The sequence below is a fragment of the Leptosomus discolor genome, chromosome 4, assembly GCF_034619465.1.
Source record: "Leptosomus discolor isolate bLepDis1 chromosome 4, bLepDis1.hap2, whole genome shotgun sequence".
NCBI lineage: Eukaryota > Metazoa > Chordata > Aves > Leptosomiformes > Leptosomidae > Leptosomus > Leptosomus discolor.
In genome coordinates, this window is record NC_141394.1 from 41,111,989 (window position 1) to 41,127,265 (window position 15,277).

The 15,277-nt window shown below is 34.3% G+C and overlaps 1 protein-coding gene across 2 annotated transcripts in view; it reads left to right on the forward strand.

The window, feature by feature from the left end:
• Positions 1-1,122: 1,122 nt before the first annotated feature.
• The window catches only part of MARCHF1 (membrane associated ring-CH-type finger 1), a 96,281-nt gene continuing 82,126 nt past the window's right edge, over positions 1,123-15,277 (forward strand). For both annotated transcript variants that reach the window (XM_086464419.1, XM_009960948.1), the window contains exon 1: positions 1,123-1,224. In XM_086464419.1, the coding sequence (XP_086320545.1) occupies positions 1,123-1,224 (102 nt within the window). The remainder of the gene's footprint in view (positions 1,225-15,277) is intronic.

A 15,277-nucleotide genomic window follows, 5' to 3' on the forward strand; every position in this document is an offset into this window, starting at 1 on the left:
TCTTTAGCATTATTGTATGTATGTTCCAAATCTATTCAGTCTAGTGAGTACTAGGCACTTAATCTGGTGGGTTAATCTTGTTGTTTATGATGTCTCATGATGTTAGAGTTACACATTTTAAATTAAAATATCAGAATCATTAGGTTGGAATACTCCTTTAAGATCATCAAGTCCAACCATTGACATGTTATAAACAACGAGATTATAAATTGCCTCAGATGTCATGGAGAAAAAAAATTGCTCAAAGTTATTTTTTTCTAATTAATTAGCAAAGTTTTGCACTGAATACCTACATTACCTATTTCAACGGAGAGAAGTAGATTGTGAAACCAGAAATATTTATGAAGTTTTCTTAAACTTAAAAACCACTTTACTAGTGCTGTATTTCCAGAATGTGTTAGTGTTACTTAAAAGATATTTTGTTACTGTTACAAACTAAAAATCAGTTCACATGCAACTTACAGTTGGCACATAGCATTTATTGGTGGTATGTGTCCATTACTTTTTGCTATTTACGATGTTTCTGTATTGTAAAGTGTACACTTTACAATGCTTCTGTATTGTAAAGTGTACACTTAAGACAAGCCAGGTGTTCTGGTCTGGGGGCATGAGTACGTACACATTTGTGTGTGATCACACTATTGATTTGTATTTAATATCCACTACTGCTTTAGGGCTGTTACTGGTTGTTTTAGGGAATATGCGGTATTGCATTCAAATGTTATATGGTTTTAGGAATGCTGCTGGTCTCACAGTTATTTTGTAATAAAATTCCTTTAGGATAACACTTTTTTTAGTTAAAGTGACAACTTGAGAAAGATTTAACATGGAGAGAAGGCACTGAGTTTGCTGACTCTGAAATAGTATTAGTGCATGTAAGGTGTGCTGAAAGAGCATAGTTCTTTTCTAACCTGCGTGGTATAACCTTTCAGAGTACTTTTTAAATAAGCATGTTCTTCTAAAAATATGTTTATTAGCTTGTTTAGATATAACTTAAAAAGCTATTTTTAAAGGCATGCATCCAGAGACATGCACACAATAAATTCAAAGTGTCAATGTTTCAGGGAATCTAAATTATTTTCAGAATTTCAGAAATTGAGAAGGGATAAGTGGAAGGAGAAAATGTTGGGCTGGTGCCAAGCGATAGCTCGTAACCCTCACAGACTTCCAAACAGCACAAGAACACCCGAGGTCTCAGGTGATGCTTCACATAACTCTACTTTGGTGAGTGAAAAGTTGCATTTCATGACAGTGGCATGCTCAGATGAACTTCAGAGGTGTTAAATTTATTTTTAAAAATGTAGTGTTTGCCATTGATTGCATTGCTTCAGTGTGTGAAACCCTTTGATGTTATAGCTATTTACTCTTTCTGTTTGCTATTTTTTCATCTTTTGAGTTATGCATGATCCTTTCTGACTTGCATGCTATGTTTATAAATCAGTATTGATGTTTTGTGAATGGTAAAGTCTTTAAGCAGGAAATGTCCTGATATGGATTACTTACATTTTTTGTGATCTTAATTAATGCAATGGCATTTGGTCCCTGATGAATATAGCTGGATATTATCTAAAGGTACCTTGTTTGCTCTTTGCTGCTGCCTGTAACAGGAACAAAGTATAGTATGTCTGCAGTTGTGTTAAACAGATGGATTTGAAAATTATCTTCATATGTTTAACATGATGCTGCAAGAGATGGTTGAGTTTCTGCCTGCAAAGCTATTGATAGTAGATGTCCAGGCAATGTAAAGTCAACAATTTACATAGTGGAGTTATCATTAATTGTATGAAGTTGAATAAAGTGACTTATTGACAAGAATTTTAATCCTGCAGTTTTTGCTCACTTAAATAAATCGATCTGCATCAGTAGACCTCCCCAGGTAAGAACTGATACTTGAATATAAAGGCTTCAGACTACCCAGTGTGTAAGAGCAAGAATTGTCTATGTACTTGTTTTTAATTCAACTGTATTGACATTTTCAGACTACAGCAAAACTGATTATTTGAAACATATTCAGTTAAATATGCCTGGTCCAATTTCACTATTTAAAAGTTTAAAATAGGCACAACATTTTCCTATCCTAAGAAGCATGAGAAATCAGGAAGTATTGCCCTCCAGCTGCTGAAACATGGACATGATGACGTCTAAGCAGAAAGGTGAATAATTGTTTATAACCACTGATAAAATATATTCCAAAGAGTGTGAAGAGAGTTATAAATGAAGAGGCAGTGGTTTGTTTGAAAGTTGTTGAAGTTCTGGTGGAAAAAAGCCCCTATTTAATGTGGCAAAACTATATTGTTCAATGGAGATTATATGGAGTGTAAGTTTCTGCTAAGAAAGAGAACATAAAAAGGCAGCTCTAAAACTAGCAAATTTTATAGTTTACTTAGTATCCTAGATTATTGTTATAGCTCACTTTCATCTGGAATTCTTTTCTTTCAGAGAAATAAAAGGAAACTAAAAAGCAATGAGTCATGAAAAAAGAAATTTCAAGTGTATTATCCCCATATTTAATACTATTACTATTAGTATTACTATTTTCTTTTTAAGTTTTATTTAATTGCTATTAGTATTTAGGTATTGCTAAATAGGTGAGAGCTGTTAAGAAATTTAGATATGTGGAAATTTGCATATTTTGATTTCTGCTTGACTGCTAGTCAACATTTAACTCAGTTTCATATTCCAGAGGAACGCATTCCAATCTACCAAATGGGATTTAGAAATTATGAACTGGGAATACAGTTCATAATTGTTGAATCAGTTGAGTTAGCATGTTTTAACCTTATTAAAACTTGTTCAAAAATGCTTGCATGAAACTATATAGACTGCTGCTTAGTTGATCGTGTGTAAGAAAGCCAGTGATATAAACAGCTGGGGAAGATACTGTGTGTCCTTCAATGTTGTGATTTGCTATAGGACAATAATCTTCACAACGGGAAATAAAAAAAATATTATCTCTTGAGGCCCGTCAAGCTTGCCTCTTCATTTTCTTTGCTTCCTGCTTTCTCAACCACTACTCTTTCTATCCCTCACTTCTATAGTAACTGACATTCAGTACAAGCTTTTGCTGGCAGTGTCTTTCCAACTTGTGGGCTGTAGGCTAAAAATCCTTATTTTCCTTATGAAGAGTTTTAAACTGAAATCTTGTTTCAAATCGGTTTTGATTTTGCTTAGAATTCTTAGCCTTTCAATGTTGAAAAGTTTTCCATCTGGTCTTAAGTGAAGATACAGACTTTAGCACTGGAAAATGAAAAACAATGAAACAGCAGAAAGTAAAGAATATGATAAATTATGTGTTGTAAGTGTGCAAAGGCGCTTCTGATAACCCTTTCAAATCCCTTCTCTCTGAGTTAACCTTCATTTTTCAGTGGATTGCGGCTTCTCTGTGGAGCTAGTTCCCATAGTAGGAGTTTATTTGGTTTGTCTTAGGAGCAGAGTTATGATAGGAAGACACAGCTCTTTGCTTCCTTAGACTGTAGGTGTCAAGTCTGGGTTTGATGGGAAGCAAATTGGAATTATACTGCGTCTTTTTTTTCACTGCTGCCATATGCCTTTTGTGTACACTTCTGATTCAGCAGAACATCTGTGTTTCAGAACTTCAGATAAGGCTTTTCAAAAGAAACTTCCCTTTTCCTTTAAACATAAGACACCCAAAGTGGTCATTTTGTAATGCCATGTTCCCAAAGGGGCATGATCTGAAAATTGCAATTATGTCTAAATATTTTTTATTAAAAGAAGTATTATTCTCTTTTAGTGAAAGAAAGAAGGAAGCTTATGGAGAAGGAAGCAAGTTATGATTATTTACAAATTACTTTTTCCATTAAGCGAGTACATGGAACACTGAACAGCAGTGCAGGAAAAAAAAAAAGAGAAGAAATTAGTTCATGAAAACACTGAAATAAATTTGAAATCAGTTATACAGTTTCTTTGTATGGGATGTTAAGATGTTCTAACTTCATCCAATTCAAATAAATTCTGAAATATTTCAACAAAACTTAACTAAATATTCCATTATTATTTTCAACTTAATTATAATATTGTCCCCAGGCTTTATCACCTTAGTCTACTTTATTTGAAGATTAAAGCCTTTGTGTTCAATTTTAGGTGGAGCTCCAGCTTCTTCATTCTGAGCATACCTCAAAAATTTTGAGTCATTCTATAATCAAAGGAGGCATAATTTATCTAAAAAATACTGTTTAATTTTATAATTCAGGGGATTTGGGGGATTGTATTGATAATTTTAGATTCATAGAGAGTAGAACTCTTTTTTTTTTTTTTTTTTTTTTTTTTTTTTTATACTCAAAACAATTTTATGTAGTCCATTAGCTGGATGTATTGTGATATAAAGACAGAACTGACTTTACTGCTCTGGTAGCTACAAATAATCAGATTTTCAAGCTGAGTTTATTATCCATTTGTGCTTGTTTGTCCTGTATACATTTTTTCTTGTCTATTCCTGCTCCAGTTTGAACACGAGTGACCAGTTGTACACAATATTCCAGCTCAAGCTTTCTGTTCCTAACAATTGTGACACTAATTATTCCTATTCCCTGTCCAGTGACACATTTATCATACTGCATAGATTTAGAATGACTTTATCGCTATATTTTTTGTAGCTATTATTTTAGTTTTGAGGCCAGACCTCTAGACTATGTTAAGTTTGGATCAGTACATGAAGACTGTATCAGTTCAAATTATTATTGCTCCTTTATTCTTTTCCATTCACTGTTTTTTTTATTTATTTAACAAAAAGACCTTTTCCTGTTTAAAGTTCTGTTTTGAAAGTTTGATTCTGGGGTTGTTTTTTTTTTTCTGATAATTCTTACTTTTTTTCTTTATTTTCAAGTATGTTTCTTTCTTTGCTTTTCTGTTTCATTTAGGCTTCATCTACCATATTTATCTCTTCTGAAGTAGATATTCCTTCAGACAAATATGAAGATGGTCAGATTATTCTCTGAGTTTTTTTCTTTTCCTAAATGCAAATTCATATATTTTTCATTTTTTCCCTTTCTCTCATTTTTGCTAAAGTTGGGGAAAGACTAGTAATGATTTATTGAAAAGGATCCAGATCTTGAAAGCTCATAATTCCATGCAAAGGTATTTGCAGGTTTTTGTCTTCTGAAAGGATAATGAGTATAATTAAAAATGTGCAATTTAAAATTCTTTCTTCATGATTAATTTGTCTCCATTCTGACAGTATCCATTTCTACTGTGATTCTCTGAGAATATGTATGTATCGTTAGTTCAAATGATTTTGATAAGAATACGTAAATATGTGTTATCATTGATTAAGCAATTTGACTAGAAGCAGTTCTGTGTCTGCCTATCTTTGCTCAGTGTCTGGTGTTTCTTGGGGTCCTAATTCAGAACTTGAAGATTATCACAATCTGTGTGCTTAATAGTTACATACAGCCTGTTCTGCAGAGGCTATGGACTGGTCCTTGATTCAGTACATCATGTTAAACACATGAAGCTAATGGGACATGAGCATTCTTAATGATGAATTGTAGTCATTAATACATACTACTTTTCCCTGTTATATTCCCCACTAGAATTATGGGTGAATATATCTGGAAGTATAGTCATGTAACTAGATAATTTATGTTTGTATATGCAAATAAAATTTAGAAGTTGTGGCAAATGATCAAGCATCTAATTTAATTTTAAGGAAGATTTTTTTTGTATACAGGCAAGTTATACCGTCTGCTTCTCCAAGAGAAAGTAGAATATGTTTATGAATTATTTGTTTGACATAGGCTGATCCCAGGTTGCCACATCTGATCTACTGATGTTGACTGAGCAAATTAATAGTAGTCATTGTTCATTCCAGAATATAATTAAACAAACAAAGGAAAGTGGTTTTGTTGTGGTTTAACCCCAGCAGGCAGCTCAGCTCCACAGAGCCACTTGCCCCTTCCCCCTCAGTGGGATGGGAGAGGGAAGCAGAGGGGAAAAGTGAGAAGAATCATGGGTTGAGATAAAGACAGTTCAACAGGTAAAGCAAAAGCCACGCATGCAAACAAAGAAAAACACGGAAATAATTCACCACTTCGCATCGGCAGGTGGGTGTTCATTCATCTCTAGGAAAGCAAGGCTTTCATCACATGTAACAGTTATTCGGGAAGACAAACGGCATCACTCTGAACATTCCCACTTCCTCCTCCTTCCCCCAGGTTTTATTGCTGAGCATGTCATCATATGGTATGGGATATCCCTTTGGTCAGTTAGGGTCAGCTATCCCAGTTGTGTCTCCTTCTAACATCTTGTGCACCCCCAGCCCACTCACTGGTGAGGCAGCATAAGAAGCAGAAAAGGCCTTGAGGTAAGCCCTGCTCAGCAATGACTAAAACATTCCTGTGATATCAACACTGTTTTTATCACAAAACCAAAACATAGCACAGTAGAAGCTACTATGAAGAAAATTAACTCTATCCCAGCCAATTCCAGTACAGGTTTTCCTCCAGTTTTTTTTTTTTAGTTGTAAGTTCTGCTAAGTATATCAAAGTTCTGAATAGTGTAGGAGTGATTTATCAGTAGATAATCTTTAGAGGTCCCATGCAACCCAAACCATTCATGATTCTGTTATCTTTATCTAAACCCCAAAATTTAATTCTAGGACAAGAAAGATCTCTTCATCTGAAAGTGTTTGGCTGTCTGATTTTCATCAAGGCAGTGTAATTCCTTGCTGAAAATCCTGTGATCCATTTAGGTTTCCCTTAACAGTGCAAGCCTGTTACTGTAAATATGTCAGGGCTTGAGGGGATGTTTAAGATCTGTATTTTAATTTATTATAAGAAAATTGTGTAGTTTAATACTAAAAAACTAGATATAAGTGAGAAAAGATTATTTATCTAAGAATATTGAGTTACTTTCATCTGAATTACCTTCTTATTTGCATAACTATTAAGTAGACTTTATTGATTAGACTGCAGAACCAGCTAGGAAATCCACAATACTATACCTACAAAATTCTCTGTAGACACCACTTTTAATAATCTAGTAATAACTTCAATATAATAGCCAAACAATGTGGAAGAGAGAGATTCTACAGAGAAATGTAATTTTTAAAGGGGCAGAAATATTCACCCCGTATAATAAATTACATGGTGTTTAAACTTTCTCTTAGTCTATACTTCTAAAAGAATAATAATACATCTGGGTGGAGCACATTTAATTACACATTGAAAAAAGGAGCTGTTGAGAGTATAACCTTTTGTGGTTCAGTTGTACTGCTCCTGGCCTCTGTGTCAGGTAGCTTATGGAATAATATACAAAGTCTGAATAAACCTGGGTGGGGGGAGAGTAGAATCCTATATAGCTCGTGTTCTCAGATGCTACATATCTTAGCTGGGCTGATTCCCTCTATTCTTCTGGTGCTGAGAAGTTCTGTCCTAAGTGACTGGGGTTTTCTGCTTACTTCTCGTGGACATTATGAAACTTATGCAGCATTTTAGTTAAAACCAGCATTTGTTCTGATATTCTTGGGCTGCAATTCTTGTTGCCATTGTTCATTGTACTTTTTGATTCACCTTACGTGTTTTTCTTTCCTCAGATGCTCTAAGGCCTTTTGAGAAGAAATTTAATTAGATACATGTTCGTTTTTAGCATTTTACAATGACTTACATTTTAGCTTTTTTATTTAGCAAGTCCCTTAGTATCTGTTAATGTTAAGCTACGAAAAATTTTCCTTCTCTTGTAGATATTCCACACTGGGTTCATCCTTCCGCACAATGCTGTAATGCTCCCCTGCATGGCAATTGTTTTAACTATTTATTGCTTTCCAGTTTACAGGGTCAGCCTAAGCTGTCAATGGCCTCAGTAGCCATGCCACCCCAGGGCAATCTTATTGATTTTCCTTATATTTAAAGCCAATTAGCAGTCGTTACCTGGGTTACCATCACCTTCTGGCTTCTCACCACCAGTGTGTGGTGAGAATTAAGAGTTCATTTGTGTTTCTTTTCTGTGCATACGTGAACCATTAGAGAAGGGCAGACGTAGGCCAAAGCTTTTGGGTAAGTCTCCCCCAGTGCTCAGTTTCTTCCTCATTGCATACTAGTGTCATTTAATAATTTTAAGAGCAGGGTAGATGTGGTCAAATTTTTACTTACTTGACCAGTGATTTCAGTTAGGCTTCCCCTTTGACAGGCTTAAAATAACAGTCCTCACTTAAATAATTTTCATTTCACTTGTGAAAAGGAGGACATGTTTCCTGACCAAAAATGGAGGCCACACAGAAAATTGCTATTTACATTTGTGGAAGCAACAATAACTTAAATATTGGAGGGGAAAAAAATCCTTACATGAATTCTGGCTTCAATATGAGTTGTTCTTGTTTGTTGTTTGTTATTATTATTAATTATTGTTGTTGTGGTTATTTTATTATGTTTTATTTAGCTTTATCACATGATATTTATGTTTTCTAAGTGCTAGGTGTTCACATTTACAGATACTTTTATCAGTGGAATTTGCAAGAAGTTATTTTCTGTAGGTCAAATTACTATAAGAAGACATTGACAATAAATATTTGCTAAATATTGTGTAATTGTTTGAATAGATTGTCTTTAATCCTTTATTCTTTCCACAAAATATTTCATGCACCTTGTTTCTCATAGCAACATGTGTGCACAAGATTGGTTCAAATCTGTTTTGTATAAATTATTCATAATTTGTTTCTTTTTTCTATAGTTGTCACTGTCTCGTTAGTCTGGTTCACTTAGTAAAAACAGGCATGTTTTAACTGTAGAATTTAAAATGTATTAACTGTAGTTTTGGAGAGAAGAGTTATGGATTAGTACATTAAACTTGTTCACATAACTTTTGATTGAAGGCTCAAGATTTATTTTTCTACCAATTTTTAGTATGTCCACAAAAATCTTAGATTTAAAATATATAAAGCTCCAGGTTGTATGATGTAGAGTTATAGATACTGAAAGAAAGAGGGGATTACCAGATCACCATTCAGTTTCTATCTGGAAAATGAGTTCTAGAAAATGAGAAAATCAGACGGGGCCAAATAATTAACCTGAGTGTTTTTGTAGGGTGAAATGGGTTATTCTCATTTTAGCTCAGCAAAGCCTTCAGTCCCATCATTAACTGAACACCTACACTGTAATGAGGAAGCCAAGATGACAGGAAGCATCAAACAAATGTCTCTGCTCGTTCATTTATGGCCAGAGTAATCCCAGCAAGAAAAGCTATGAAAACACATCATGTTAAAAAATAAAAAAAGGTGAAGGGGAGGGAAGTAGCAGTGCAAGATGATTCTGCAACTTTATCTTGTAAAAAATCTCATCTTAATACTAAATGTGTATTTTGTTAAATTGCAAGTTTACATACTACTCTCATTCCTGAGGATCCATATTTTTACATGGTATTTTGCAGTCCAATACTACTTGAATTAGAAGATCCAGAAATAGTTTTAGGATAAACTCTCTACTGCGCTGACTACTATGGTCTGTGCAACTCAGTCCTGTAAACAGAAATGTGTATGTGTAATTTGCTTGAAGAGTCTATACTGATACCATTTGCATGCTTAGAGTGAAGTATGGAAGTATGTGCATGTAAGTTTGTGCTGCAGCAGTTTAGACCACTGATAGAAAATCATAAGAGTCAGGATTTCCCTTATATATATATATATATATACACACACATATATATATATAAATATAAATGTATTTCAGCCCTGCTAGTTTAAATGTACCTGATTGCATAAGTTTATGCAGTTTCTGCAACAGGATTCATTCTCACTGTTAGGTGATTTACAAAGTAATTACTATTGCGATATAATCTCCAAAATACTCAAAAAAATTCTTAGGAGGAGAATGGTGTTTTATGTGCACACATAGAAGCTATTTCATGCATTTATGTTAGTACATAAGTTTTGCTGCAGATAGGTGGAAGAAGAGGAATGTAATGAACTACAGGGATCTGTACATCTCCCTAGATACATCCCTAATGTATTCTTCTGCTATGCTGTCCTCGTTAACAGTGTCTTCCCAATGCTACAAATGATTTGGTGCGAGTTTTGTGGCATAGGAGGCTACGCAGCGCACCACCTCTTTGCAGCTAGCTTTTCTTCTGATGCAGTGGTATGTTGATATGTCATGGAGCCACTTCAGCCCACATTCAGCACCGTGTTCCACCCAACCTGGCTGGGCTGGTTTTCCTGCAGCGTAGTGAGTCTGTGCATATCAGGACTGTCTTGTGAGCACTTCATATAGAGCCAGTTTGAGTCCTCATGGCAGTTCTTGGTGGTCCTTCCTTTTATCTAACAGAAACATGCTGTAGCACCGGAGATTAAGTAGGGCCTCTTGAAATCCGCAGTATATATGAATTTCCCTTTTTATAAGGTTTTGATGGGTCTGGGGAGAAATCAGATCTTCAAATAAAAGATAACCTTTGTAAGTGGATTCTTCCAAAAATACTCTGTGGGAAGATTCTGAGTTCTAATGTTATCGCTTTGTTTTCCAGTTGGCAGTGTCAGTGAATACTTGCCATTGCAACTGCAATTGTGGTGTTCCCTTTACAACAAAGAAGCACAACAGAAAGTGCTGGAGTGAGGAACTGAAGCAGAAAAAGGATCATAATTATTGTGTAGGTTAAAGCACTGACTTGCGTTGTATCTAACTTCCACATCACTTTGTGAAAGTCTCTTCTGCTTTGTGATTTCAGCCTCGTTAATGTTAACTAATGATGACAGGATAAAATTTCACTCACAATTGTGAGGTGCTTAAATTCTGTACAGACGAAGATGTTAGACCTATCCTGGTTGATAGTGGCAGGATTAAATAAATTTGGATAATTAATACAAAGGAGGAGGAGAAAATATGGCAGAAGACCTAGTGGCTTTCTAGAGATGAATCAGATAGGCTGAGGTTTAGTGTTCATTCCACAGGAGATGGAGATAACAGCATGAACCAGGTACCCCACTGCAGTTTCCGAGGTGTTAGTTCAAATCTTGGTCTTGGAAAAGCCAGTCCTTTCAATTTAATTAAAAATTGATATGTGGTCAAAGATGGCCATACATGGATGCTGACTATATAATTTCTGTCGACTCTGTTGATTGTGAAAGAAAACTGCCTGTGACCTTGTCAGGCTAATTACATCTGGGGGTAATCTTTTATTCCCTCCCCCTTGCCCTTTCATAAAGATTGAGATGGGAGTAATAGAATAAGATTAAGAAGGGTAAATTTAAGCTGAAGATGAAGAACATACTCTTGACAATGAAATTCTTGGGCTGCTGTATGATTTTTGTATTGAGGTTTACAGGAATCCCATGTCTGTGATCCTTCAAATGTGGAATGGAAACATTTGCACATGATATTTGTATTGGGGTTTTTTTCTGCCTCTGATTTTCTGTGCATGTAGGGTTTTTTTCATATATCTAAAAGTAATACATCCTAGCTTTACTTGCCCTGGTAGTCTTTTTGTAAAATCAATGGTATGAAAGGTATAACTTTGGTATAGATTGGTCGACTGACTGTGATTTGTGGAATGATTAAGCATTGTTTAAATAGAGGTGTTTAGATTTAATTCTTGTGAAGATCTATTTTGTGGTAAAGTGTCTGTTTTCTATTTCTATGCCTCATATTTCAAATTTTTCTCTTTTTCAGTCTGCGCTGCCTCTGACAATATTTACTTGTTCACCATGTAGGTTGTAATTTATATACTGAGTACTGGTTTTCATAAGGTATTGTAAATAGGATCTTATATTTGGCCCACCTTACATTAAGAAGAGAGGCACCAAATATATACATGCCTTTAGAATTTTTATATTCAAAAGTTAACCACTGGTTCTCTTTCGTGATGAGAAAGATGGGAGAAAAATAGTGTTTTTTCTTTCTGTGGCTTTTTTCTCTTTTCTGTTGTTTTGGATGTTTGGATGAACATATTTTTATGATGTACAGCATAACCATCATCTGACAGAAAAAGAGGAAAAGCATGACAAAAATTGATTTCATAGATGTTTTGATATTACAAAGAGGAGGTCTTGTTTTCCATTTATTTTCTATTTATGCAGAAATGACACAGTTAAATTTTGAGAGATGTTTCTTATTTGTAGCTTTAGTATGGTATTTATTTCACCTACAAGAATTATGTTTTAAGTTGCACTGAGGTATGCTGATGTGTGTAGTCTACATTGTTGTTTTTCAGGCTGTAAGTGCCTTGATCTAGCAATATGTAAAGGTGATACTAAATGCATTTTGAGTTTTGTAACTAAATTGGAATACTGCCTTTCTTTTACTGCTGTGTGAGAGAAGAAAGATTTTCATCTTACACAGATGTTTGGTGGTTTTTTAATTTAGAATTATAGAATCATATAGGTTGGAAAAGACCTTTAACATCATTGAGTCCAACCGTAAACCTAACACTGCCAAAATGGAAAGTTTCTGAAGACAAATTTGTGGCAGTTTGAGCTATTCTTCTGCTTTAATATTTGCTAAGATACTAAAGTAAGTACTAAGATACTCATTTGCAACTGGTCCTGGAAGGACTTTGGTTCTGTTTGTTTTACCATTAGGATTGTAGAATATGTATGGAAAAAACACATGAAAAATTCTTCTTTGAAAATGTGATTTGCTATAAAACGTTTGGACTAAAAATGACCAATTATGTAATTTTTGTAATAACTTATATTCCTTCTATAGAAATTAATCAGGTAGCTTATAGCAATTATGCCTTCCTTTGCCTCCCATATTTAAAAAAAAAAAAAAAAAAAAAAGGTCAAAACCAATGAGGGAACAAGTACTGGAAAAAAAAATAAAATTGAAGGACATAGAAGATTGTATTAATTCAATGCAATGCCATTTTACTCTTCTTGGGTATAATTTACCTCCTTACAGTGTCCTGAGGTCCCAGACAAGAATCAGTACTATATTGTGGGGCTATCTTTACTGTCAGTCGGTCCATAATTGGCATTTTAAGTATAACCATTGGACTAAATATATAAGGGAAATGTGTAAATAAAGGGAAACATGTACTGTTGAAGAAAAAGTGATTGTAGAAAAAGCTTATGTACTGATTAGGCCATTAATTTGAACTTGAGGTTTCCCAAGTCAAAGAAACACCCCAAAAGAAAAATCTCCAAACCTGAAGTAGCTGCAGACTTGCTGCTCTTTGTCTTTCACAGAGAAGCTGTTGAACTCAGGGCTCTGCCTAGTGTAAATTTGAGGGTAGTGTAGTGAAATTTATAGTAATAAGATCATTGAAACAGGAGGCATGTTGATGTTGGTTCATCCAGTGGATTCAAACTCACTGTAAGTGAAGACCACAGAGGTAGTACAGAAGCTCTCAAAGTGCTCAGTTGATCATCTGAAAGTGTGTTGCATCAAAACCATATACTGTGTTTCGTGTGGAAATATAATTTTACCTGTTCAGATTTAGGCATATACTCTTCTTGGTAAGTGACGCTAATTTAGACTACAGTATTTCCTGATGCTGAAATAATTGAATTTATTTTTTATTATAGAAACCTGAGTTTATTTAATTGTGTTTGATATTTGTTTTCTCTGCGTAATATTCTTTCAGAATGTGCTAATTGCTTCTTGTAATCTTTGTAATCTATAAATATTAATGCTCATGGAATGTTAATAACAGCTGATAAAAACTAAATGCAGAAAAATGAGCGATTCAATTAATCAATTTAAATGATATTACAACTGCATAGATAATTACTAAATTGTCAAAACATCAATGAAGTTGCCTATTGAACTGCAGTAGTATGAGATAGTTTGAATATTTTATACAGACTAATTATGATTTCTCTTCAGTTTGGTTGCTGTTGTAGATTAAGGCCATTTTATTTAAAATTGAGTTTACAAAATCCTGAAGATAGCGAATTCAAGACACTCATGTCATTTTTAAAGATGTGCTAATCTCCCAGTAACTTTAAACGGCTAATGATGCTCCCTATCTCTGAAAATCCTGTTCTGTAGTCAAAAGAGGTGTTTGCAAAAGTTGGAACCTCAAATTTGCTTTTAAATCATTATTTTGGGATTTCAATAAAAATGGGCAGACTTTCAGTGGAACCAGTTCAAATTATATGCTTAGAATATCTGAAGTGATGCATCTCAGAATTTGGTGATTTATCAACATGTGATTTATAGGTTCAAAGTCTAATTCAAATAGCATCAGAACATCTGCCATTACTGAAATCTTGCATTGATCAAGGTTCTACACTGTCAGGAATTGTTTGAAATAAATGAGAGGATGATTCATACTTTTTTTTTTCATTGTGTTTAATTCTTCATAGAGGGGAGAAAAAATGAGATGAGAATGGAGAAAAAAATAGAAAAAAAAAGTGAATTCTATATAAATACAGCTGTCAACTCCACTTTGAGTGGTGTCTTGTAAAAGTATGAGTTCACTTGTTCTCAAAACAAAAAAGTTCATTTTCTTCCAAATACTTTTTTTTTAATCACGTTGTATTCACAGTTAACCTTGGCTTATATATTGAGCAGTACCGATGAGGGATAGCATCTGCAAGGCTGAATATTCACTATGTTGACACTTCTAACTAAACGCATTTTTTAAGTGTTCTGTGGGTGCCTACCCTTTTAGCATGCAAATATGTTTAAAACACACTGTAAAAAAATTGGAGACATCCATCATTAACTGCTGTTTTGTAAGATCTGGTCTAAGGAGACTTTGAGTTTTCACATGCACCATCATTGACAGGAATCACAAATAGGCATCTTGCTTCTGGTTTCTGTACTTTAATCATAAGATCATTCATTTTTGTTCCTTGATTTTGAACATTGATCGTATTTTCTTTCTAAACATAGGCATAGAGAACGTATAATATAACATAATTAATGTAAACGTGTTTGTTGGACAAACTTTTTTGCATGGCTCTGAAGAAGTGATTAAAAGGCAAAGAATTCCGCAAAATGTAACAGTAAAACTTGCTTTAATGCTGTACATGACCTAAAAGCTTTCCATTTAACATGTGCAAAAAGGTTTCATGTAATGTGTGTCTACACATAGGGTCAAATCAAGATATGCTGACTCTAGGTCCAGTGTTGAATGTATGTCTGTTTTTCTTTAAAAAAAGAATCTTTTTAGAGGAGCTTTCTTATCAAGTTCAGATATGAAAGAATTTCAGCATCATTTAAGAAGTCCACTTTTGTGACATAAGTAACTGAACTTATGTTACTGTCTTTTGTTCCCTTCTTTAGATGGTTTTGGTTGGGTTTTGGGGTTTTTTTAGAAAGAGGAAACGATGTGGAGCACTACATTCTTAAAGCACTGCAGCATCACGTTGCTGCTCCACAGTGTCCTT